Source organism: Microtus ochrogaster, unplaced genomic scaffold, assembly GCF_000317375.1.
Source record: "Microtus ochrogaster isolate Prairie Vole_2 unplaced genomic scaffold, MicOch1.0 UNK75, whole genome shotgun sequence".
Lineage (NCBI taxonomy): Eukaryota > Metazoa > Chordata > Mammalia > Rodentia > Cricetidae > Microtus > Microtus ochrogaster.
The window spans coordinates 1,845,870-1,872,001 of NW_004949173.1; the positions used below are offsets into that span (position 1 = coordinate 1,845,870).

Sequence of the window (26,132 nt, forward strand, 5' to 3'; positions counted from 1 at the left end):
GCCCGTACTTAATACATGAAACCTTGCTTTTGTACTAGGAAGTATGGCTCCATGGTGGTCTTCTTGGGGGGGGGGGTCATAGGACTCAGGCACAACGTCTGGCTCCCACAATAACAATTCTGCTCCTGCGTGCAGGCTTGCCTTCCTGAGTAATGACCTTTTGTTTGTTTATCTGGAGATCCAAGGTGACTCAGAGGAAAGTCGAAAGCCGAGGACTTAATCTCTGTGCCTTCAGGGAAAACAAAACAGAGACTCCAAATTAAGGCACAGACGTCCAACTTTTGTGATGCTTTCAGCTACCTTGCGGACATGTCCAGGTGACGAGTCAATGCCTTTTTCTGGTCATTTTTATTAGTTCTTTATACAATGTATTTTGACCATATTTGCCCCTCTGCCTCCCTCCAGATCCACCCACGTTTTCATAATTCACTCACCCCTCTTCAGGTCCTCTTTTTTGTCAAACCCATCCAGTACAATTTGTGCTGACCATATACTTTTGGTGTGTGGCCTTCCACTGGAAGTGTCATTGACTTACCAGGGGCCACATTCTTAAAGAAAACGGACTCCCCACCGCCTGGTTTTTCGATAATGGGTTTCTCTGTGTAACAGCCCTCAAAGTCCTGGAACTAGATTTGGAGAGGCTGGCCTTGAACTCACAGAGATCTGCCTGCCTCTGCCTCCTGAGTACTGGTATTAAAGGCGTGTGCCAGCACTGCCCAGCTGAAAGCAAACTCTCTTGGTGTCTGGAAAACACTATTTCCTTGTAGTCACACACCACCTCTGGCTCTTAATATTTCCACCCCCTCATCAATGCTTTAAAAACTTTTTTCTTTATTTTTATTATTTTTATTTTTTTTTTTTTCGAGACAGGGTTTCTCTGTAGCTTTGGAGCCTGTCCTGGAACTCCCTTGGTAGCACAGGCTGGCCTCGAACTCACAGAGATCCGCCTGCCTCTGCCTCCTGAGTGCTGGGATTACAGGCGTGCACCACCACAGCCCGGCTTTAAAAACTTTTTTCAATCAAAATAGCTTCTAGGTGTCTGTTTCAAAATAAGCAACACATTTCATACTCTATCCCATTTCCTCACTGGTCTTTGTGCTGTGCTTAGCATAATAATGCTCATTAAAAAACAATTGTCAAACCAATTACAAAAGAAATTGATGCTACAAGCCTGTCATAGTTAACAGTAGTGAAAGCACAGATGTATTTCTCTTCCAGATGAGCAAATCAAGTCTCTAAGCAAAGCTAGTATTATGGCACGGCGGGAAAAGGATACTCTCAGCATCCTACAAGGCAATACTGGAGCAAAGCAGAAGTAACTGAGCAAGGTCATTTCCTTTCGGAAAAAGGATATGCCAGTCCAAAGCAGGATAGTGAACACACAGGTTTCTCCTACAACGGGGCAACCCTTCAGAGATACTCCTTCTATATGTCTAAAATTCCTCAAAAGATTTCATTTTTCTTTAGGGTTTAGGAAGTATCCAAAGATTGTCACTTAGGACTTTTTTCTTTTGAGCTGCCCATTTACCTTTGTAGTAAGTTATGTTCATCGCTTAATTGTTTTACCAGAACTATTTTATCTTTCTTTAAAACTAAAATCACAATATGAATAGTTGACCTCTAATGGCTCAACGGAGATGCTTGCTGTGTAAACTTGATGACTCGGGTTCAATCCCTGGAGTTGACACTTTGGGGGGGGGCAGTTATTCATCTCTGTGTTTTTAGTTTTCTTTAAAAGATTTATTTATTATCAACACAGTGTTCTACCTGCATGTATGTCCGCACAGCCAGAAGAGGGCACCAGATCTCATTACAGATGGTGTTGAGTTGCCATGTGGGTGCTGGGAATTGAATTTATTCAGTGCTCTTAACCTCTGAGCAACCTCTCCAGCCCTGTGTTTTAAGGTTTAAAATGGTGGGTGAACAGTGAACAAATACCATCTCCTTCTGCTGAAACCATCAGAGACAGACTGTAGCGCTGCATGCACGGGGCAGCTCCAGCTGATATTTGTTTTTTGGTTTTTTTTTTTTTTTGGTTTTTCGAAACAGGGTTTCTCTGTGGTTTTGGATACTGTCCTGGAACTAGCTCTGTAGACCAGGCTGGTCTCGAACTCACAGAGATCCGCCTGCCTCTGCCTCCCTAGTACTGGGATTAAAGGCGTGTGCCACCACCGCCCGGCTCCAGCTGATATTTGTGCTTGCCTCCAGCTACAAGCTTGTAGGCAATTTGGGGGTACACTTTTCTGTTTTTGTTTATTTTTCACATATTTTACTTGCTTAAATTACTTTAATAATCAAAACATTGTTGAAAATGTTTGTGTTTTCCCTGACATGTTATTTGAAAAAAAAAATATCCCAGTTAATTTTAAATGAAAAAAAATTAAATTAAAAAACAAGTATGCTTTCCTTTGGACATACTTCCCCGATTACAAATGCTAATGGTTTTACCTTCAATGTAAAATTAAATGGTAGAAGTTAATGGTAGTAGCGTAGATAAAGGTCACTTTCTCCAGATAACCTGACTACTGAACCCTGCACAGAGGCTGTCTCCCTGACCTTAACAAAGATTTGTCTGCCCCACTCAGAATCTGGATGTCTGTATTGATCTAAATCACAACTCCCATTTATTTAGACTGATGATAGATGCATTCTGAAATAAGCTCAATACCAAATATTTCAAATTCTTGAAATCCTTCTTGTTTGGGTGTGAGAAATATGTAAAATATCTACATTAGCACATCTGTGTCTTTGACCTTTCGACTTCACACACATTCAAGAAAATAATAAAGATGTGGTAGGGCTGGAGAGATGGCTCAGCAGTTAAGAGCACTGACTGCTCTTCCAGAGGTACTGAGTTCAATTCCCAGCAGCCACATGGTGGCTCACAGCCATCTGTAATGAGATCTGGTGCCCTCTTCTGGCCTGCAAGCAGGATACTGTATACATAATTAAATAAAACTTAAAAAAAAAGATGTGGTAGACATTTATGAAAACCTGGTATAAGATTTTATGATCCTACCTCCCCACTCATAAAGGATTGGTTTTCCTTTCTCAGAATAGTGACTCTGAAACTCCTACAGCACTGCGCTCTGTCTGGTGTAGGCACCGATCGCTACACCCGCAAAGCCCAGAGAGTGTAAGAACAGCAGACAGTTCGCTCTCTTCTGTTGCTTTATTCAACTCCTGTGAATACTTTTCTCCCTAACCCCAAATTCAAAGAATTTTACCTGAATGACATTCCTTATTATTATAGCCATGTTTAGGACCATCCTTGGTTATAAGTAACTGGCTTAGATTAGCGGGTAGCTCAGAATATCAAAACTAACCTTTGCTCTGTGAAAACATGACAGAGAAATCAGGAAAAGCAGCCTTGGTGACACTTGGAAACCTCTTCTGGTCTCTTCAGTTATGAAGTCCTAAGAGCTGACAGTGTCGAAAATTTCCTTTGTGTGCATATGAACAATAGGTTTCTCAGACTGATTGTCCTGTGAGAGATCATAACATTGATATAAGATTTTTTTAAATAAGAGAATAAATAAACTTCTGCTGGCAACAAAGAAAGGCATAATTCCATCACTCTAAAGAAACATCTCTATAAATACATTGGGAGGTCTGGCTTCGGGAACAATAAATTGTATGCAGCTCCATTTCCATTGTACCGTGTTGGTGAGACAGTTCAGAGTTGCACTGAGCCAGAAGATAATGGGATTACATAATCAGGATTTTATGTCCTGAAAGATCAATTAGCCCAACCGTAGCATCTCACACTACGAAAAATGAGATGAGAAAGATCATCTTTTTAAAGGCCATATTACCTTGAGCCACAGTTGTCAAAGAAAGCGAAAACAATGGTATTTGCTGAAGGGAGACATGATCTAGAACTGTGGTGACAGGCATAGAGACTGTTGCAGTGGGGGAGAGCAGACTTAACTCTGAATATAGTATAGATAAGTGGGAGTTTATAGCAAGGGTAGGGTGGGGTAGGGTGTGGCAGCTTAGGGGCTGTGGGAGATTCTGAGTAAACCAGCTTAAGTAGAATTGCACCAAACCATCCAGGGTGATCAGCTGATCCCCTAGGACTGGGGAAGGATGGAAATCTCTTCAGATTTTAAAGATGGGGTTTCTGGCTAAAGTGGCTCAGTAGTAGGGTTCTTCTGCTAACAGTGGGTATCACAGAGAAGTACATGGATACGCACGGTGGAAAACCCACTAGAGCTTGGCCAAGCACAGACTCTGGCTTTGTCAAAACTGCAACTGCAGCGTGGAATCCGGGGACCTGAACCAAACAAGCCCGTTTCAAAAGCCAGAGTGGATGACCGTTTTGACACTTTCCTCTGTTTACAGTTATTTACAAAGCAAGAAGCACGGGCCTGTGATTTCTGAGTTCCCTGACCCAACAGAGCTGACAACATGACAGAAAGCATAATGGAGGTGGAAGAGGAGCAGGTGGGGGCTGGGGAGACCAAATCCCAAATAAGGAATAGGCAGAGAATAAGGCCGGAAGTGGTGGAGACCACTCTTAAGATTATCTTTGACCCAGTCCTCTTCATAGAGGAAATGCCTGGAGGCAGAGTGGAGGGGAACCTGTGGCAGTCACAGCTGCAGGATGAAACATTAATTTTTTCACTTATCCTAAAGATAAGAAATAGAAGTGAAAATGTGATAAGAACAGGGAACCGGAGATTTTGTGAGAAAGAACTCTGAGACAATAGCTCCCTTTACCTGAGACAAGGCCTCCATTCAGGCCTTCTGCTTCCTCATGGGTTCTCATCTCCAACATTTTGCTTTTAGAAACAATAGATATCCTCCTCAAATAAACAACACAATTATAAATAGCACAGAGAATGTGCATAATTACTATAAACATAAAAATAAAGGGACAAGAGGTACTCTCCTCAAGAAAGCAAAATCTGTAAAAATTCAATTGGCAAACGGTGTTGCAGATGTGGGCTAAAAATATAAAGACACTAAAGACAATGAAAACTGGGCTTGCAGTGAGTCAAGGACAGTAAAAGAAAGGGGAAAACAAGACCTCATTCCTCAAAAAGTTAAAAAATAATCTTTACAATGTACCTGAGTCTTTTTTTTTTTTTTTTTTTTGGTTTTACGAGACAGGGTTTCTCTGTAGCTTTGGAGCCTGTCCTGGAACTAGTTCTTGTAGCCCAGGCTGGTCTGTGAGTCATTTTTAAAAATATGATTATTATTACTAAGAGCACGCTTGATATAAAACATTATCTCCTCAAACCTGAAAGAATAAACGGAAAGGTAATTAGAGATTTTATTTTGAGGATCACATTTATGACATCTAGTATGAGTAACAACTAAGAAGACAAGAGGATTGAAAGAAAATAGGATAGAGTGGGTGAGTTAATTTACATAACTAATTCGAATACAAATAGATGCATTTGTGTATATATACACGTGTATATGCGTGCAAATATTTTAATAATAATTGTCCTTGGATCTTTTTCACAGGAAACAGAATACAAACAGCAATGGTGAAGTGATTAAACATGAAGGAAGGAAGGGAAGACCGAGTGAGAGGCAGACTTGATGGTGAAATCCAGAGCATGAGCTGTGCACAGGGCCATCACTATGACTACGCACGGCCCGGACTAATGGGAGGAGCCCATGAGGGGAAAGAATGAGACAGACTCAACCCAGTAACACACCAGTGATCGGCAGGACTGGTACAGACACACAGGAGGATATGGAAAGGGGTGGTAGTCAAAGTGAGGCAGGACATGCAAACAGTCTCCACATGGAGTGTATTCCCTAGCTCTGAGGGGTGATTTCTGACACGAATCAGTTCTCTGACAAAGCAGATGGGCAACAATTCAACTCAGTTCTGACAATATCTAGAAAGCTCCAGCATCGGCCCTTTCAAATTAAAAGACCCAGACATACAAGACTGTGACCACTTCAGATTCCAGTTGTGAGTTCCAGGTCACCAGTGTTTCTGATTAGCCAGTTATAAATTAAGAGTTTTCATTCTGTAGGCTGCCATTTTGTCTTGTTGACCATGTCCTTTGCTTTACAGAAGCTTCTCAGTTACAGGAGGTTCCATTTATTAATTGTTGTGTTCATTGTCTCTGCTACTGGGCTTATATTTAGGAAGTGGTCTCCTGTGACAATGTGTTCAACCCACTTTCTTTTCTATAAGGTTCAGTGTGGTTGGTTTTATGTTGAAGTCTTTGATTCATTTGTACTGGAGTTTTGTGCGTGGTGATAGATATGGTTCTATTTTCATTCTTCTGCATGTTGATATCCAGTTTTGCTAGAACCATTTGTTGAATATGCTTCTTTTTTCCATTTTATATTTTTTACTTCTTTATAAAAAATCAGGTATTTGTAGATGTATGAACTGATATCCGGATCTTTGATTCAATTTCATTGGTCTTCCTGTCTGTTTTTATGCCAATACCAGACTGTTTTCAGTACTGTGGATCTATAGTAGAGTTTGAAGTCAGGGATTGTGATGCCTCCAGAAGTTCCTTTATTGTACAGAATTCTTTTTCCCATATGAATTTGAATATTGTTCTTTTGAGACCCAGAAAGACAAATATAATATGTACTCACTTATAAGTGGTTTATGGACATAAAGCAAAAAATAAAAAGCCTACAATTCACAATCCCAGAGAACCTAAACAACAAAGAGGACCATAAGAGAGACATTCATGAATCTAATCTACATGGGAAGTAGAAAATGATAAATTGGGAGCGTGGGGTTCATGAGAGAGGGTACAAGGGAAGGAAGGAGGAAGGGAGGGGAGTGAAGAAAAACATATAGCTCAATAAAAACAATAAAAACGGAGCTGAAAAGAAAAGGGGTTCCCAAGACTCTCTTCTCTTGGTTAACATTTTGTTAGGAGGGCCCACGGAACTAGGTTTACCTTACCAGTTTCTTGTAAAGGGATCCGAGCACAAAACCTTCTCTACCCAGATAATTGAGGTGTGTTCCCTACTGACACATGGCTGCATTCTCCAAGCCAGAACTCTGAATTGCATCATCCAGCAAGTTTTTACAGAACTAAGCTTAGGCCTCCTGCCCCCTTCAGTTGCCAGGAATGTATGAATGATGCTGAAAGTCCCCGTCTTCAAATTACTTGTCCTTCGGTAACCAACCCTGCCTTAGGGTTGTCTAGGAACCATCTATCACCTCATTAGTGTAAGCTCAGCTCTGGTCCCCAAGATGGCGCCACCACCGCCCGGCATTGCAGTTCTATTTCTAAAGAGGCTGAGTGGCTTCTGTTTGTAGGGAGACCTGGTGCTGGCCTTGCACACACATTGCCTCTGAAGGTTAGAACTTGGAATTCCAACCCCCTGGCCAGCGTACCCACACGGGAGCAGACTGAGCCTTGCATAAGGCTACAACTATTCAGACCGATGCAGCTTGAAGTCGCTGGCGTGACTCACCTCTAGAACTAACTTTCTCCGAGCATGCAATTAAACTCTCAGCCAGGCGTTTCCAATTGATTTTATTTCAGAACAAGTTTTTGTTTTCCCCACTTGTAACACAAAAAGATAACAAGAGGAGGGAGGAGGTAGACCAGAGAAGATACAAATCATTCCTTGTTAATCAGCATTAATGTAATTTAACCTGGGGAAAATGCCTAGTGTGCAGTCAAAGAAAGCGAGAGATTGTGGCTGGAGAGGTAAGGAAATTAGAAAGTTTTCCTGTCTAGATAGAGATGCTTCTGAAACCAAATTAATGTCAGATGCATTCAAGTTTATCTTTAGAGGGGAGGGGGAACTAATTCGGCAAGGTGAAGCCGTTTTCCAGGAACCCTCAAGCAGCGTAGCAACTCTGTGTTCTTTCTGTTTGTTTTGTTGTTCTAAGATGCTCAGTATTCAGAGTGGCTAGGACTCCATCATTTGTCAACTTTAAACGATTACTGCTTGATGAGATAAATGCAATAATATTCATGCTTTTCTGTGTGGCTGCAAATGAATAATTAGGTCAGGTGACTTCCTGATAACTTTCCAATGTCCTCTCCTTCAGCCTGTATACTAAGGCAGGAATGAAGTGCTTCCCAAACAGTACTTTACACACACACACACACACACACACACACACACACACACACACACTCCCGAGGCAAACAAGAGGAAAAAAGTACCTGGTGTTCCGGTATAGTTACCAGCTCTGAGAAGGGAAAACACACATGAACATGTACATGTGTGTATATAGTGAGTATCATACATCTCAGGGTAGCTATGAAGGGCAACCCCAAACTTCTCATCTACCTGCCTTTGCCTCCTAAGTCATGGGTTTATAGACCTTTGACACCACACGCAGTTTAACTGGCTCTGCGGGTCAAACCCAGGGCTTCTCACATGGGAGGTAAACATCCAGCCAACTGAGATTCATCCCCAGCCTCAAAACGTGATTTTTAAAAAAATAGCTGATGTAAACAGCACTTCTCTAGATCATTACACACACACACACACACACCCAAAGCCAAACCCACTGAACAGATGATATAGAGAAAATCTTCCTGGGGTTTTGGGGAAGCCTTTAAATTGCCTTTTCTCTACCTTTAACTTTTTCTTCCACTCATGCCAAATATGCCACAGGCTAGGTGCAGCATGCTGTCCCTTGTCACCCTTCCATTGGGAAGATGAGAGACATTATAGCCTTGTTTAATTCAGCAGTCTGATCTCGATGTCACATTTCACGAGCCAGCAGTCCATTCACGGTCTTCTCTCTGTCCTGCAAGACCAGTCAGGTGAATGTCCACCAGTTTGTGAGGAACACAAAAGGTTTCGCTCGTTTGGGTGATGACTGGCCATTCTCCATCTCTACTTCTGCTTCCTCTGAGAAGTCCCCTGGACTCTTCCTAATGAGGACTGGGACTTCCTCTGCAGGGCCTGTTCCCTTCTGGAAAGCCCAATGTAAGATCTCAATAGGCTATAATAGGCACCTGGACAGCAAAGACCACAAGGCCTATGGGTGTTCATATGTTTACTATGTGCTACCTAATACAGCAAACATAGTTTGTAAATTAGTAAGACATGAATGCATGAATGAATGAGTGAGTGAAAGAATGCATATATTAAAAATGCCCGACTGCTTTGTTCTAACTACCCTCTAATGCATGACTATTACTCATGCATAGGAGATTATAAACCAGTATCTTTCTACCTCACAAAAGAAAATGGCTCAGATAAGGCAAAAGAGAAAAGGTCAAAGAAATAGAAGTTGTGTGTGGGGGATCAGGAAGCTCCCAAACATGAGCGCTTATCACTTATGTAAGTGTTTGGTGAATGTAATGTTGTGTTGAGGTCGGTGTTTGGTATTAGCTCTCCTTATATGTGCAAAGGAAGAGGTATGTGGAGGCCAGGAGGTGGAGGACTCTGTTTACCAGATAATGTAGAGAGAAGATAAACCTTCTATCTCTGACCGTAATGCTATGTATTGACCAGCAGAGGGCAGCTCTAAGTGCTGCCTACATTTCCCAAACAACTCCCAATAATATTTTTGTTCCAATTAATGTTATATGGATAGTCTTACTTTCTGAGTTAGAATACTCAAGGAAGCTTTCGTGATTTAAAAATAGCCTATGTATTTTTTTTGACCCCTCTATTTGGTGCTTTAGGTAGGAAACAGATTAAACCGGGCTGAAAACAGCGATGATGCAGCTGAAGCTAACTTTGCAGAAGCAGAAATACATGCTGTGCCTAGTGACTCACACATGCTAGCACCTTTAACCGTCACAAAAGTCTGAGAACTTACCATTCCATCAGTACCGATTTCCAAGCCAGAAAAACTTAACATCAGATAATTTAAGTAACTTGTAGAGCCTGGAGTCAAGGGAGAGGTATCTTATTTAATGTGTTATATAAGACACACCCATCAGAACACTTCCAATCTCGACCACAATGCTTTGTTCCGCTGAGCTCTACTTGATGTTACCGAGTGCTAGAGCTAGCTTTGCTCACTGAGAAGCTTCTAGAGAAAGAATGGAAACAGAGATATAAATGAAAAGATAACACAGAGTTAACAATTTCTAAGTCAGTTACAGCATCGTATTTTGATCTCAAAGGAAGTTCAATGTAGTAATTGGAGATCTTTGGGGTTTGTAAGTTACAAGACCATGCTTTTTAAACTTTGGCTTTAATATATATGCACAGTTATTCATCTTGGCCATGTGTTCCACCTCTTTGTTATTTCTGTGCATAAATTAAGAAAGTATGTTTGCACTATCAAAATCCTGCCTGGTTACAGTGTGACCCATCATAGCTCTTTAAGGCTTTGCTGATGTTTGACACTGACTTGGAGACAGATATTAACAGATTGGTAAGAAACAAAATCAGGATAATTTTAGTTCACCATGACAAATACTATTGAATAGTTGCCAGGTTGCCAAGCAACAGTGCCAGGCACAGAGATTAAAAGGCACTTAAGACCCAACTCCTACCTTTAAAGGGTTCTTCTATACAGCTTGGAAAACAGGCACGGACCAATAACCATAATGCAGTACAATGACCCAATAAACCCTATCTTAAAGGCGCATGTGGGATGCCACAGTGACAAAGAAAGGGCAGTCTGGGGTGTCCTGGGAACTCGTATCTGAGATTAGGATTTTAGGGCTGACGAGATGTCTCAGCTGGTAAACATGCTTTCAAGACAGCCCGATAACCTGAGTTTCCATCCCTAGGAAACACACAAGCCTGAAGCTGTGGATCACATCCGCAACCCTGGCACTTCTACAGTGATGGGAGGTGGAAACAGGAGAGTTACCTTGAATCTCCCAGAGCATCGATTGGGGTCCTCAGAGTAGCAGAAATGGAGGACTTCGGCTAAACAAGGTAGCAGGAGAGACTAATGCCCAAAAGTTGTCCTCTGGACTCCACAGATATGCTTGGCAAATGTGAACACACACACACACACACACACACACACACACACACACTATAGGTACATATATGTATGTAGATAGATAGATAGATAGATAGATAGATAGATAGATAGGTAGATAGATAGGTAGATAGATGTATATATAATTTCCATGGTCTGTTTAAAGTATAAAAATAAAGTATAAAATGAAGGCGATTTTCTTCAAAAACTGGTTTTAAAACTAGGTGAAAATCTTTACATTCTGTCCTATGATGGAAGACCATCTAGAATTCTGACCATATCTGCTCACTAAATGCTGAAGTTAAAGGACTATTGAATCTGTAGCCCATCTGCTGGAGATTCTTCTCCTCTACGAAGGCTGCTGCCAGGAGGGTACTACAGCAGCTATGATGGGACAGTGAGCAAGGATTTTTAGAACAGTTCAGCCAAACGTAGTTTAGTTTTAGGAATGGAAATGGCTTACGAAGGCATCTAGCATTGCTCTGTCATTTCAGAGAAAGGGAACAGAGATCTGTCAGCAAAAATAAAATCAAAACTGTTCAAATGTAATGCATCTAGTTCATGGCCAAAGCCAGAGCCTTCAGGAGCCTGCGCCACAGTTCAGTTAGTAATTACATATTTGAAAATTCTGGAGACAGGCTGATCAGGCTTCACCACAAACTGACTGGTTGAGATATTTAAACTTCCTGTCATTCGGTTTTCTTCTTTGTGAAATGGGAATAAGACGGGATTACTAATCATAAGGAAATTAGAAAATATAAATAGAACATTAGATTGGTATGAGATAATACAATTTAGTTGGTGTCTTCTAAGCACTATTGTTGGAACTTGGGCATCCTCCTTTTGACCTTGATGTTCTTTTTGTCGCAATAGGAGTGAAAGGAGCAAATGAGGTTCTTTGCATTTTTCTTCCTCTGATGCGGAAAGAAATCACTGTTTTAGATTTGTGAGCTCATGTATCACTCTTGCTCCCTGACATCTATCCTTTCAGGGCCAAGGAGATCAAGATCAAGCTGGGAATTCTCCTCCAGAAGCCAGACTCTGTCGATGACCTTGTCATGCCATATAATGAGAAGCCAGAGAAGCCAGCCAAAACCCACAAGTGAGTCATGAATATGGATTCTGCATCTCTTCCTCCAGACGATGGCTGTTTTTCAGTGTACAGTGCCGTCATTCATCTGTAGCACTACCCTTTCAATTACTCACTGAAGATCATTTGAGTCCTCAGAGAGTCAGTTCATAAATATTTTATTTTTTAACTCCTCTGTGTATAGACCACAACATTAAATACTTGCAGAATGGAAGTAAATAGAACCCTGCCTCATCTTTGAAAAGATGAACTGTACTTTATAAAGTGATACCAGCCCCTCAGTTACTGACTATAAGGGCAAAGCATCTGATAATTTATTGGCTGGAATCAAGTAACCCTGATCCAATTAGTTAAGAGCCCTGCACACTCACCAAAGAGTAATAGCCAAGCCTTTTCCTTGGAAGGGAAATGGAGCAAGATCACACTAAGGAAAAAGCAGACAATTTAGGACTCAACAGTCTCTTCTTGAACCTGGAGTTCCCTTCCAGGTCAGCAGAAGAGAAGAACCACAACTTCAGGGCAGGATGGAGATTCACCTAGTTGTTCTCACTTACTGCACACTGAGCATTGTTTTCCAAACTGATAAAAAACATACTCCCCACAGGGATTTTACAGTCCTCTGTGTCTCAACTTCAGCTGTGTATATCTTCCCTACCCGCGCCCTTCCATCAGTGTAGGCATGGCAGGAAAGCTGAATTCTACCCCCATGAATCCACCTGCTTTAACTCAGTAACGCCATCCACACCATCACATGGTCCGCCATCTTCCATTAGCTTGCTAGACGCTTACTGTTCAATCAGATGCTCTCAATCTCCCCTTTATAGCAGAGGTACCCACAGAAATGAAGAAGAAGGGAAGCCAGAAAGTTAAAAGGATGCCAACTCCTTCATCATGCCACCTAAAAGCTTCAAGATCACAGACATGTGGAAAAAGTGCAGGAGTTCTTTTCAACTTCCATTTCTCTTTCTTAACTTAGTATTTGTAGAAATTGGCCAAACCATCCTTTGTCCAAATGACCTTCAACTTAATATAGTTGATTGACTGGAAGATGCAGAACTAGATTATTCTGTTATAAAGTCATTTTCCATCATCCTAAGTGGATATTTCCATTTTCCTCCTTTTATTACTTCAAAGTGTTCCAAAACCGGAAGTGAAGTGTAATTGGATTTTCTACATTTAAAAAGGAGAAGCTAATTGAATGTGAAGCCCGAAGCCACAGGCTGCCTGTCCTAGTAGACAGCAAGAACCACACTGCATAGCCAGTGGGTCAAAAAGTCTATTTTGAGGCAAACAATGTGGTAATTATTGATCTGTTGGGATTAACATCTCAAATGTAGCTCTCTATTTCCTGCTTTGATCTGTTCTCTAGAACGCCACACAGACACCCGAACCACTTGGCTCTTAGGGAGTCAAGAGAGCTATGGTTGGAGAAACCCAGGGCTGAAATTCATTGTCTTATTTGCTCTTCTTGTTTTCTATCCCCTCTCTTCTTCCAAAAACATTGTTTGTCTTTGAGAAAAAGAACAACCCTTCTCATCCCCAGGGGCTGCTGTGCGTGACTGCTGCCTTCCACCGTGAACTGAACAAGTGCCCCTTGCAAGCACGCATGCTCTGCTCTGCCTCTTTGCATAGGGCGGATTTCTGGGCTTTTAGCCTTCATGGAATGGCCTTGCTCTTCCTGAGCTCAGCCAAACTCACATCTTCACTTACACATTTCTCTGTATTTTTTTTTAACCTGATTTATTTTCTGAGGAGAAAATAAATCTCTTGATTGAACATATGTATTTTTAGCTTCTCTCATCTTCTTTGGGCAATTACTTTGAGGAAGTACTTTATATTTTGTAATATATTTTAACTTTTCATCTGATTTAAAAAAAAATGAGATCCTGGAAAACAACAGAAAATAAGCTGTCCATAGTCTTAGGCCAAATCCCAGCTTCTATTATTACTTCAGGATTCAAACACTGGTCCTGGGTCTTCTTCCATTAGGAGAAAACAAGTATTATTTCATGCTGGAAAAAGTTCTCTCCCTCATGTTTTTGGCTTTTACACATTTCTCTCCTTTGCTTTCATTGGATGATGTTTGCAGACTTTCATCTGCTCTGTCAGTCCTTGATGAAGGCATTTTTCCTAAGGCTGGGTGTCGGACTTAACACAAACTTGATCTGTTTTGTCTTAGCTCCCTCCTCATCAGAACTCTCTTCCTGAACTCCTGGTCCTGTCTCCCCCCTCTCCCTTCCCTACTTTGCCCATCTCTGCCTTTTCAAAGGCTCTGCTGCAAGTCCTCAGAATGAATAATAACCAAAGTTTGTAAGCTACATACATTGAATTTGTAATAGCATTGAGGTTTGTAATATGCTGAATTACAAAATGTCAGGGGCAGACACTCTTTCAAGCAGGTTTTCATACTCTAAATGTCCTTCCTTGACATCTCTTATTAATTTTTAACCGAAAGTATTGATATTATTGTGTTTGCCACTTTAAAACCTCAGAATGACCTCCACAAATAGCTAGTCCAAACCCTGGCTGGTGACAAACAGTCACAGCATGGTATATCCTGTGTGTTCCTGCACCTGGTTAACTGTAGAGCGAGCCTTGGAAGGGAATATGTACAACTTTACGGATACAAAGAAAAGACATTTCAAAAGTATGTAACATATTCATGATGCCAAAAGGCCATGGGGGTAAGGACACAAGAAGTGGGCATGGACTTGAGCCTGCTTGTGTTCTCGAGGACAGTAAGGAAGAAAAAAGGAGGCACACCAATGAACTTGAGGTTTGTTTTCTTTGTCAAAATCGAGAACCCGGGAAAACATGATCAAGCATAATCAAGTAAATTCCAGACACTGTATAGACCACCAACTAAACCAAAACAAAAAGGAAACCAAAACTATAAAATCCAGCCATTGGTGCTACCAAGTTAAATTCTTCCCCAAGGCTGGTATTGACCCGTGTTGCCAGCAGGCGTAGCAATGGCTCACGGCTCTGTTCATTCAAATCTAAATAGTGAGTCATCTGTGGTTTTCAACAAAGCTACCTCTGGGTAAATGGAGCCAGACTTTGGTTACCTATCAATTTGGCCCCTGTTTATTGAAAGAAGTCCTTCACAGTATATTTTGCTCATGACCCATCAGGTTTATAAACATGGATTGAGTCTTTATCCAATGGCCAACAGATAGGAACTCTAGATGAGTTACTTGCCTTGTTTTGATGTCCATATGCAGGCCCCAAATTGAACATATTTTCTTCGTCTTTGCAGCCAACCTCACTTATTCCTTCAGATTGATACTGTGGGAATAAGAAAGAATGGGAAAGTTCTCTAGGAATGATAACCGACCTTGGCAGGGGTTGTGTGTCTATTAGTATGTGAACTATTTAGCAAGTGGAAAGCAGTTAGGAGTGGAAAAAGCTGTTGTTTCCAAACCAATGTGGTCACTTCCTGAATTAGGTGGTATTTGCACTGGATATTATAAAACACATAGTCAATCACTCCTATAAATGTTTATCTTGTTTTTCATCTGAGCCAGCTTCCTCCCCGTCACTCACACCCACATAGGGAGAGCTCTGTGCTCACCGTCCGTGGTCAGCAATGACCTTGCCAATCAGGTTGCTCATTGGTCATTTGGAACTGCATCTATCTTGTTTCCAAAGAAGTCATGCTTAATGAGGGCTGGTAAATTCTGAGAATCAGGACAGAATGAACCTGTTACCTCCTAGACTGATAATCAGAACGCTGACTACATGCCATGGGGGGATCTGTCCTACTCAACTATGTCCTTAAATCAATTTAGTCTAATTTCACCCCCAAGCAGGCTCGGCACATGTCCCTTTCAGGAATTTAATCTTGGTTGTTAAATTGGTTGCTGCTGTTATTGACCATTACTTGGCTTTATAATGAGACCGTTTGGGACAAATTGCATCTGGTAACATGTATAAATCCAGGACACCTTCTTGTGGCATTGTTTCTTCCTGTGTGCCTTTATGCTAACCAAAGAACAAGGGCAGAAAAAGCTATTTCATTTTATGAGACTGTTTATAAAATCAGGAGGCTCAGGGAGTGACCCAGGCCTACCTTTTGCTCTGAGTTAGTTCCTTTTGTCCCATTGTATAACAGACTCTTGATTCTGAGAACATCTGAACTTGATGGTTGTCTGCTATGTGTAAAGTGTTAAACACATTGTAAATATGTACATGCAAAATAATATGTATTATTCCTATATATATATATAATTCCTGTGTATAATATATATAACCTCCTATATAATGTAATACATATATATATATAGTTCCTATATATAATATAGGTTACAACAAAGTATAAGCACACACACACACAAACACACACACGTGTGAATTGTCTCAAACACTTACTAAACAACCTAAGACCTTGGGGATCAAAACACATCTTCAACTTCGTCTCATAATAAATATTTTGCCAGTCAGCTTTAATTGGATGATAAAGACCAAATGTAGTCATTCAAGGGTTCAAACTCAGTGAACACAGGAAGATAAAGTCAGCTCTTTGCCCCCAGACAACAGCAGCTCACCTTTGTGCGTTCTGATGAAAGAAGAGAATTGGTGGTTAACAAAGGACAGCTGTGGGGTTTCTGTGCAGATGTTCAGGTAACAGCAGTCAAGGCATAAGTTATATCTTGACGACTAAACCTTTTGAGTCAGTGTCTCCAGCATTTAAGCTTGACAAAATGGTTGAATTTCATTAACATATATTTGAAATAAAGATCGTCTTTGGACTCACTCCTATGGGATATATAAGACTGTTAGACATGACCACAGAACAAATCGACTCCAAAAAAGACCTGTCTGGTCAGATTGTTCAAAAAGCAATAAAAATGCACTGTAGATACCAGATAGCCAATAGCTCATCAGACCCAACAGCAGAAAATAACCCTTCTACCCTATCCTGACTGTTGTGTCATTTCCATCTCAGAAACCAGGACTGAGTCATTGTCATGCATGTGGTTAAATTCCTTCTTACGCTGTCACCCTTCTCTGTACTTATCATGGATGTAGGCCCTTGCTGGACGAGGCCCTACAGTGACGCCATTCCCTGGCCAAGCTTCTCCACAGCAACTTAAGTTCATGTGGTTCTCACTAGGGTCAGAATGGGGACAGATACAGAGCACCTTCATTCTGCTCGTGTCCTTCTCCAAGTTGTGGTCTGAACACGGAAAGGGCATCCTGAGACTGGAGTTGTCCAGCTGGCCAGTAGGGAAAGTGTTGCAGGAATTCTAATAGGTCTTACTAATAAAAACTCAGAGTCAGATACTGGGGTAAATGCTGCAAGATCAGAGAAATAGAATAGCCAGCCACTAGAGAGACTTTTTACCTCTACCGAATCCTCAGACTGAAAGGGGGCAAGATCCTGTCTCTATGAATTCTCAGAATGAGTGTTCTGAGCTCCTGTCTCCTCCAGCCTTATATTCCTCTCTCTGCCCAATCATATTGCTCCTGTCTCTACCACTCTAGTGCTGGGGTTAAAGGCATGTGATCCCAAGTGCTGGGATCAAAGGTGTGAGCTCTGTTTCTCTTTTAGACTGATTCAATTTTGCCTAGCCCAGGGTGGCCTTGAACTCGCAGAGATCCATCTGCCTCTGTTTCCTGGGTGTTGGGATTAAAGGTGTGTGCCTCTACTCCCTGGCTTCTGTGGTTAACTAGTAGTTTAACTCTGCACTCTGATCTTCAGTTAAGCCTTATTTGCTAAATCACAAACAATGTATTACTACAGGAGAGCCACCGTAGGAGCATGGGAGGACAGATGTTTGAGTTTCTGTTCACGCCTCTCCTAGTTTGCTGACATAAGCCACTGACATGGCTTCCTGGTTGAGATAGGTTCTCCTCCAGTCCAGGCTAACCCTCAGATTCACTGTGTGTCTGAGGATAACCTTGGACTCCTGATCTTCCTCCCTCCAACTCGAAAGCACTGGGATTGCTAATAGGCGCCACCTTCCCTGCTTCTGTATGTTTCCTCATGTTCTTGTAAGAGAGACAGATAAACCTCTCCTGCTTTGCCTCATAGATTGAGAAGGGCTAGAGTTAGTCTTTGAACAAGCCATGGACATCTTAGCTCAACCTGCTATCAGCTGCTCTCCTGACCTAAAAGTGCTCTCTCCATCCTTGGCCAACTCTCTTCACACTCTGCTTCCTCTTTTGTTAGCCTGCCTTTCAGAGCTTCATTTGAGACACAACAAAGATACACAATCTCTTTAAGATGAAATACCTTGTTCTTAGGTCTTTATCTACTGAAGTTGTCTTTCCTGAAGAGCTAACCCCAATGACAAATACACCCAGTCTTCCTTGGCTGTTTAGAAGGAGTTATTTGCTCTAAAGTTCCATAGCCATTCATCAGCACATCTTTCCTGGTGCCTAGTACTTTCTGTCTGTCTTGTTGTTTTCCTTCAGGGATAGGCCACAAGCCCATCGACAGTCAGGATCTAGTCTTTTTCTTCTGGGAAATGTTAAAAGACAAAGTGCATAGTCTGTGGGTAAATAAATATCTGTTGGCTGATTCAGTCTAAATTTGTGACCAGCTTACAACACCCAACTTATTTCTTTGCATCAAAAGAATGGAATATGGGGATTTAAGGAGTCTTTCTTATTAGCGCTATCATGAATAAGAAGAGTCGAGCAGATGACCATGACTGCATGGTGGATTGTATATGAATATCTTAAAACAAATTTCTATTTTTATCTTATATGTGTTTTTTCTATACATACTTATGTGCACAATATTTATGCCTAGTGCTGGTGCAGGCTGAGAGAGGGTGTCATATCCCCTGGAACTGGAATTATAGATGGTTATGAGTTACTTTGTATGGGCAAACTCAGGTCTTTTGCAAGAGTAGTGAGTGTTCTTAACTACTGAACCATCTCTTACATGAATATTTTCACAGTTTGTTGATGTTGGAGAAATGTATGCTTACAACCAATAAACCCAACAGCCTCTAATTTTTGGAGCAGAGACCCAGTGTCTCTAACTTGAAAAATCTGAATCACATTCACTTATGATTCTCTTCTGAAGGTTTTTTTTTCCTTATGTTAAAGAGAGTACCATATTCTGATACATAACATACAAGGTATTCAGTAAATATTGTTTTGAATTAATGAGCAAATTGAGTTTGCATCTTGGGACCTAGAAATTCCATGAATGTATAATAGCCATGTAGAACAAAAATATTTGTATTTGTCTTATTTCAGTTATTCTGGGGCCAATCACATTTTGACATGGTAAACTGATAAATTACATAGCCTAGATAGCAGTATTTGCTGCTGTTATAAAGAAACAAGAGTTAATGAAACTGTATTTTCAGAATTCTTTAGGGGGAAGATAAATATCAATGTGTCCGTACACAATTGTTTTGACTCACACTAATTCTTAGGTCCACATACTCATACATTTTATTTTAAAGGGATGGGGGCTACTAGAATAAAAAAGACTAAGGGTGGGAGCTAAGCCAGAAGTAGATAATGTTAATACTTAACATTGTTGAGGGACCAAAGTCTTTCCAATTGCAGACAGATGGTTATCTTAGTGTGAACTTGAGGTCTGAGGATTTCACAGTAATGTTTTCTACTTCTCAGAGGATAAATTATGCTTGTATCTATGCATTTGTTCATATATATATATATATATATATATATATATATATATATATATGTATAATTTCCTCAAAGCAATAAATGGCAAATCATTCAGTAGCTATTTTAGCCAATGCTTTTTTTTTTAATGTCATACCTATCCATTCAAACTAGCCCCATTAATGAAATAGCTTAAGGTATGGGTATGAAAGATCCAGCAGAAACAAAGAAACTGTGACTTTTAAGGCAAATAAAGCTATGAGTAAGATTGTCTGTTATTACTGTCTGTCTGTTGCTTCTCCATTGTATTTCTATCACTCTCTCCTCTCTGATTCTCTCTCTGACTCTCCTTTCTCTATGTCTGAAGGCGTAAGTCACAAACAATGCCACACCAGTTTGGAATTATGATTAATAGGGTGGTATTTATTTAAAGGGGAAAAAACTTACAGATCACCGTCCCAGACAACAGCCCTCTGCGCAACCAGGAAGGGAGTCTAGTTGCCAGTGGAGCAGGAAGTGAAGAGAGAGAGGAGAGGGAAGTGGCCGCTTTTTTAAATGGAGAGAGACCACGCCCCAATGGGTTGGTATCTCAGCGGCTATAGGCTGGAGGAGCGGGAGGACCTCCCGCAACATATGTCTTTCTTACTGCTCTATCTCTGCTCTGTATATCTCCAGTCATTTCTAAGGAGGAAGCCTAGAAGTACAGGTATGCCCAGATAGTTCTATGCCAGCATCTAGACATTTCAGCATCATCAGCCTAGAGAAGTAATATGTGGCCTGTTACCTGCATATCTGCCATTATGCTTCATGGGTTACTGTAAATCAAGCTATGGCTGTCCATATCTCTTATGACATGCTCTTTTTTAATCTACTGAAACTAATAATTAATGCCAGAAATAATGATATTAACTGTGATTGATGCAAAAACAAGTAAAAAAAATGCAGATACATTGAAAAATGTCTCAAAATATAATGATCCCTTTCTGCAGTCTTGACTTGAGAAATTTAAATGATTTAAAGTTCAGCATGTTGGCTCATATCTTTAATTCAAGCACTTGGGAGTCTGAGACAAGAGCATTGCTATGAATTTAAGGCTAGCTTGGGACACATGGTCAGTTCTGGACCCATTTAGACTACAGAATAAGACATTAAACAACAACATACACCACATACACACACACACACATTAAAACTGAAGGGATAGGGGTAACATTTTTGCTGATTCATAAGGAACATTTGGAAGTTTTTTTGTGTTAATATAGGCCATTGCCTCTCAGGGTTGATAGAGTTACCCAAGCCTTCATTAAATCAAAATTTTCTATAGTGGAAATAAACCCAAGCGGACTGCTATTCAATCTTTTCTCATTAGCAAGTACCTACTTACTCAAATTTATTTTTCAATTATTTTATGCATTAATAATGCTTGTGCATACATCTGTGTGTGTGCTGTTGGGGGGAGGCCAGAGGGCAGCTTCCAGGAGTTGGCGCTCTCTGTTGTCACTGAGGTTTCGGAACAGAACTAGCTCATCAGGTCTGCCAGCCAATGCCTTCACCAGCTGAGCCTTCTCACTGGCCCTAAAAATGATTTTTAATCATTTGGGGTCTTTGGCTTTTTTCTTAAAATATACCACATTCTTAAAGTTTTGCCTTCAGTTCTAAGAGAGAAGCCATCTGTTTACATTTGTTAGGTCTATAGGGCACATAACAAGCATGTTGATCTTTAAGAAAACAAAAATAGATTGCACGTGGGAGCTTATATAACTCCCCCCTCCCCCCTCGCAGCACCGTTGGAAATACTGATTCTCTGACATGAGCATTTTTAAGAGCAAACAGGGATAATGTCAGTCTGTGGCAACACAGTTGTTATTTGGGTCCTCTTTTCCCAAGGGTTGTAAAAGGTCAGAGTATTTCCTCAGACACCCCTGGGGGCTGGACTGTCCCTCAAGGCACAAAGCAGCTGGCCCAGGCTCATCCTTCAGCTTCCATCTTCACAGCCTGCCTTGGCCTCTTCTTCTCTGCTTTCCAGTTTTCTTCCTTCTATGTCCTGGTCCACCATCTTGTTATCTCACTGATGGACAGCCATGATTCCACTTGTGACAATGATAATAATGAAAGTGATATGAAAGATACTTTTATTCATGTATGCCTTGTTCATATATATATATATATATATATAGTTATTACTGTCTGTCCATCACTTTTCTTTTCCATTATATTTCTCTCTCTCTCTCTCTCTCTCTCTCTCTCTCTCTATATATATATATATATATATATATATATGTGTGTGTGTGTGTGTGTGTGTGTGTGTGTGTGTGTGTGTGTCTATTTAATGATTGCAATCATCTTGAGACTTAAGTGCAACAACCATTTCTATTTTTCAGAAAAAGAATCCATTATTCTGAGAGCTAGGTAGCTTGCCTCTGATGTTCAAAATTGAGGTATTTACTTTTCTTTAAAGTTCATGTTCTTTGGTCCTGTGGGTTGGAGGGATATGCTGATTTCATAGTTCACTGAGATCCACTATTAAGAATTGGTATTTTTAAGAATTGGTATTATTTAAGCTCCCTGTGCTTGTGCCCAGTATGTAGCTACTGAATACGAGGGCAGTGTGATAGTGTCAAGCACGTCTGACCTAAATGCTGTACAGACCACTGTGCAGCAATGGCTCTTCAGTACCATACAACCAACCTTAAGGACGAAGGAACCCAATGTAAGATTTGGGATAAAGTGTGGGGTCTATTTTCTTCCCTTTGAAATGTAAAACTGACTACAGCTGGTTTGTAAAGTTATGAGAATTAAATTAAACAAACAATAGATGCAGAAAAAAAGCACGTAAATGTTCCAACTAATTGATGCCAGTGAGTCCCCTGTTTCTAGCCTTTGACATTCGTCCTTTATTGAGATGGCAGAACATACTATTCATGGGAACCAAAATAAAACAAGGTAACAGTGCAAAGGGTATTTAAAGTCAATATACCACTGATTGACTGATGAAGACCAGATACGCTCAGGTTTCAAGGAAGCTTTGAGGAAGTCTGTCTACTCTTATCTTTGCTATCGATGAAACCAAACCAAAAAGCTTATTGAAAAATCCAAGATGGCCACAGCCAGACCTGTCCATCTAGTCAGGTTCTGTAGTCCATGGTTCTCTTGAATCCAATGTAGACACTGAATTGTCATCAAGGTTTGAAGTCCAGCACATCGGTGACTGAGTGAGCTATTATAGATGATTTGTAAAGGGAAAGATTCCTGTCATCTCTCTTCTTATGCATATGGAACAAATCTTATAGAGATAACATGAAATACTTATCACTTTGGCTGTGTAGCATCCTTAGCTGGTCCTTTTAAGAGATGGATGTGGATGTGGAGATGTTAGTCAGTTGGAAAAGCACTTGGTTAGTTGTGTACGTAGCAGGTCCCAGATTCGATCCCCCAGCACAAACTAACCACTCTGTAGATAAAGCGCTGGTTCATTGCTGTGCTTGTTATCTGGTCAGAACTGACTGCTGCCTCCTGGTTTGTTTCCTGGGAAGACTGGTTCTAAAGCTTTGCCAAGAATCCTTGGTCACCAATTCTTCTTCACATCAGAAGGCAGGGTGCCTAAGGGGTAGAACGTCTGTGAAATCAAGTATTAGTTCACTTGCATTCAAATTTGTTTGATAAAACCACTTAACAGAGCCAGGATGTAGTAGTGCACACCTTTAATCCCAGCACTGGGGAGGCAGAGGCAGAGCAAGTGGATCTCTGTGAGTTCAAGGCTAGCCTGGTCTATAGGAGTGAGTTCTAGGACAGATAGAGCTGTTACACAGAGAAACCCTGTCTTGAAAAACCAAAAAAAAAAAAGAAAGAAAGAAAAGAAAAATACCCAAACACCTCTTACTAGAGATAAGATCTTGAACCACTTAACTTGTATATATATTCTTAAGTTATTGAAGGATGAAATAGCATATGCATAAATTAACTACAGGTGGCGGATGCCTGGTAGGTATCTAATGCCAGTTGCCTCTGAATTCGAGTCACGTGCTCGCTGCAGCATCAGCTTCCTTACCTTGAAACAGCAGTGTCTTTTTTCCTTTGCATGACATCCCTTCTGCCCTGTGTCTTGCTGGTGAAAATTCTGCTGCTCTGGCCCCTCATCCAATCCTGAAGCCTATGCTGACTCAGTGACCCTGTTTCCTGGCCCACAGGTGAACTTCGATCATTTCACTAAAGACATCACCATGAAGAACCTGGTGGAACCTTCCCGGAGCAGTTTTAACCTAGCCCAGAAAAGAATTTATGCCCCAATGGAGAAGCATTCGCTGCCCCGCTGTGTGCACTCCAGGTTTTATAAGGAGCTAATCAAGTAGCCAGCTGGTCAATTGTCAGATTACCAGGCTTCAAACATCACCCTGTGAGTTGACATCTACCCTCTGTAGTAACACAGCGTCCCCCAAGCACCTGCACATTTTCCCATAGCAGCTTTGCTCCAAGATACCCCAAAAAAAGGCAACCCCTAGACGGTTGCTAATTCTTTTGCTCCTGTTGGTTCGGATGTGGATTTGTGGTCTACTAAGGGCCTTTACTTCTCTTCTTTCTGACTGCTTTGTAATGAAGGTCGGTCCACCAAGTGTCTGTCAGCCTGAGTCACAGAAAAATATACTGCTTACCATAAAGCCGTCTGTGAAAAGAATAGGTGTTAAAATTGCTCTTTGAACCAGGCTGAAAAGAAAAAACAAATGCCAGGGTCCCCTTTCAAGGGCATTTGACTGGTCTTGTTTATTGTTTTAATTCTCATCCTCTAACGATTTCTGAATCCAGTCAGTAAAAAGCAGGAAGCTGTTTAGAAGGCAGCCATCATTCGATTTTTAAGCAAGTACCTTTTCCCACACCAGCCTCTCGTTCCCAGCATTCCTTTATACACTCTAAAGAGGAGCTACGACGCATAGAGTGAGTAGGCTTTGCAAAGCCAGTCTGAGCACAATCCATTTCAGTTCAGCCATTACACCTCCAAACCATGAGGGAAAAAGTCAGCCTTTGCCTCTCCCAGTTAGAAATGCAAGTATCCAAGAATCTGATTGAGCAGTTTGGAAAAAAAAATTCTGACTTTAAATATCTTCTTCATATTAATTGAAATATCAAAATGTCTAAAACTGCCCAAAGAGTTTCACACTCACCCAGGTGGCTCCTGTTTTGGAGACCACAACGGACTATTCTTACAAACTCTGTGAGTGGCTATGTTTGTCCTTTGTCGAAGGATGGTGAAGTGTGGTGGTGGGGACACCTCAAGGGCAGTGCCCTGGGCTACGAAAGAATGCAGGAAGCATGCTTCTGCAGTCAACAACAGCATCATATGTCCATATATCTGCGGTATCTTTATATAATTTCAAATTTAAAACAATATATATACATATACATCCTTCTAACATTTAAGGCAATAAATGGGGGGGGGGGTAAGTATTCTGGCTCCAAAGGAGAGGCCAAATGTATTAAGATTGGCCTAGAAACTTTCTGGAGGGAAAAAAAAAACCACCTTTCTGTTAACAGCAGTTTCCATGGCAACGAGAAGAAAATACATTCTTTTAAATCTGAGAAATTAGAAGAAGTGGGATGACCTCTGGAGGAAAAGAATGCGTAACACTTATTTAGCATTCCTCCCCCTCCCCCCGCCTCCTCTCCCCCTTTCCAGTTTTCCTTGAGCAAATTGCCTGAGAAAGTATGAAACTTAGTGTGTTAGCCCTGGAGTGCTTGTATCTTGTGCTACGAAAATATTGGAATTAGTATGACTTCTACCCTCTTGGAACCAAAAAGGTTGACTTTCCCCACTGAGGAGATATCCAGGACACTAAACGAAAGCTTATAGGAGTGAGTGATTAATGCAGCACACATTAAGAATCTTTGGGGCTTTAACCTTGTTTAATTGCTTAATAATAATCATACTCATCAAGTAGAGGAGCTATGTAGCCATCTTACTCAGATCCAGTTTAACATTTTCATACCTATTCCCCTGTCCTGACCAATGTTGGTAATCCATACATTCTGCACATGGCCCCATTATTACACAGTGCCAGGTGACAAATATAAATCCCAGGGCAGAAAACGCTCTTTTATCTATTCCTCTAGTCATTACTGTGTTTTACTTCGCTCTCTGAAGATGAAGAATTGGATACATTCTCACGCTGTTTCCCACATATAGGTCTCAAGCTGCCATTTGTAATCCACTGTCCATCACTCAGAGTTCTCCATTATGCACAAATTCTCACAGGAAGAATAGCACATTTTAAGACAAAGGAGAAAACAACCAAGAATATTGGATCAGCCTGTTCTGAACTTTGGATAGCTGCCCATGCTCTGTAGCTTTCCTTAGACACCAGACACAAAAGACAGAGGATCTGGCAGAGTGGAGCATGCGGACCCATTGGGCAGCTTCCTTGCTCACAGACTGAATGACACCTCACACACCCATGTATTAAATTCTCTCAGGGGCTGTGGGAGTAGCTCAGTGGGAAGAGTGCATTCCTGGAATGCACAAAGTTCTTGATTCAATTCCCAGGACAACATATATTGGGCTTGGTGGTACATGCCTGGAATCCCAGAATTCAGGGG

At 41.0% G+C, this 26,132-nt stretch overlaps 1 protein-coding gene across 1 annotated transcript; it reads left to right on the forward strand.

Moving 5' to 3' along the window:
- The first annotated feature begins 309 nt into the window (after positions 1-309).
- On the forward strand, positions 310-23,896 carry LOC101999498 (regulator of G protein signaling 5). The gene is made up of 6 exons (XM_005370341.1): positions 310-317; positions 3,056-3,136; positions 11,853-11,963; positions 16,484-16,574; positions 22,129-22,257; positions 23,735-23,896. Exons 1-6 carry the CDS (start codon positions 310-312, stop codon positions 23,894-23,896), a joined length of 582 nt encoding a protein of 193 aa, XP_005370398.1.
- Positions 23,897-26,132: the final 2,236 nt, after the last annotated feature.

Coding starts and splice junctions, on each gene's coding strand:
- LOC101999498 (XM_005370341.1), top strand. Junction 11,964..16,483: donor AAGCCAGCCAAAACCCACAA/GTGAGTCATGAA, acceptor CTTTGCCCCCAG/ACAACAGCAGCTCACCTTTG. Junction 22,258..23,734: donor TAAGGACGAAGGAACCCAAT/GTAAGATTTGGG, acceptor CCTGGCCCACAG/GTGAACTTCGATCATTTCAC.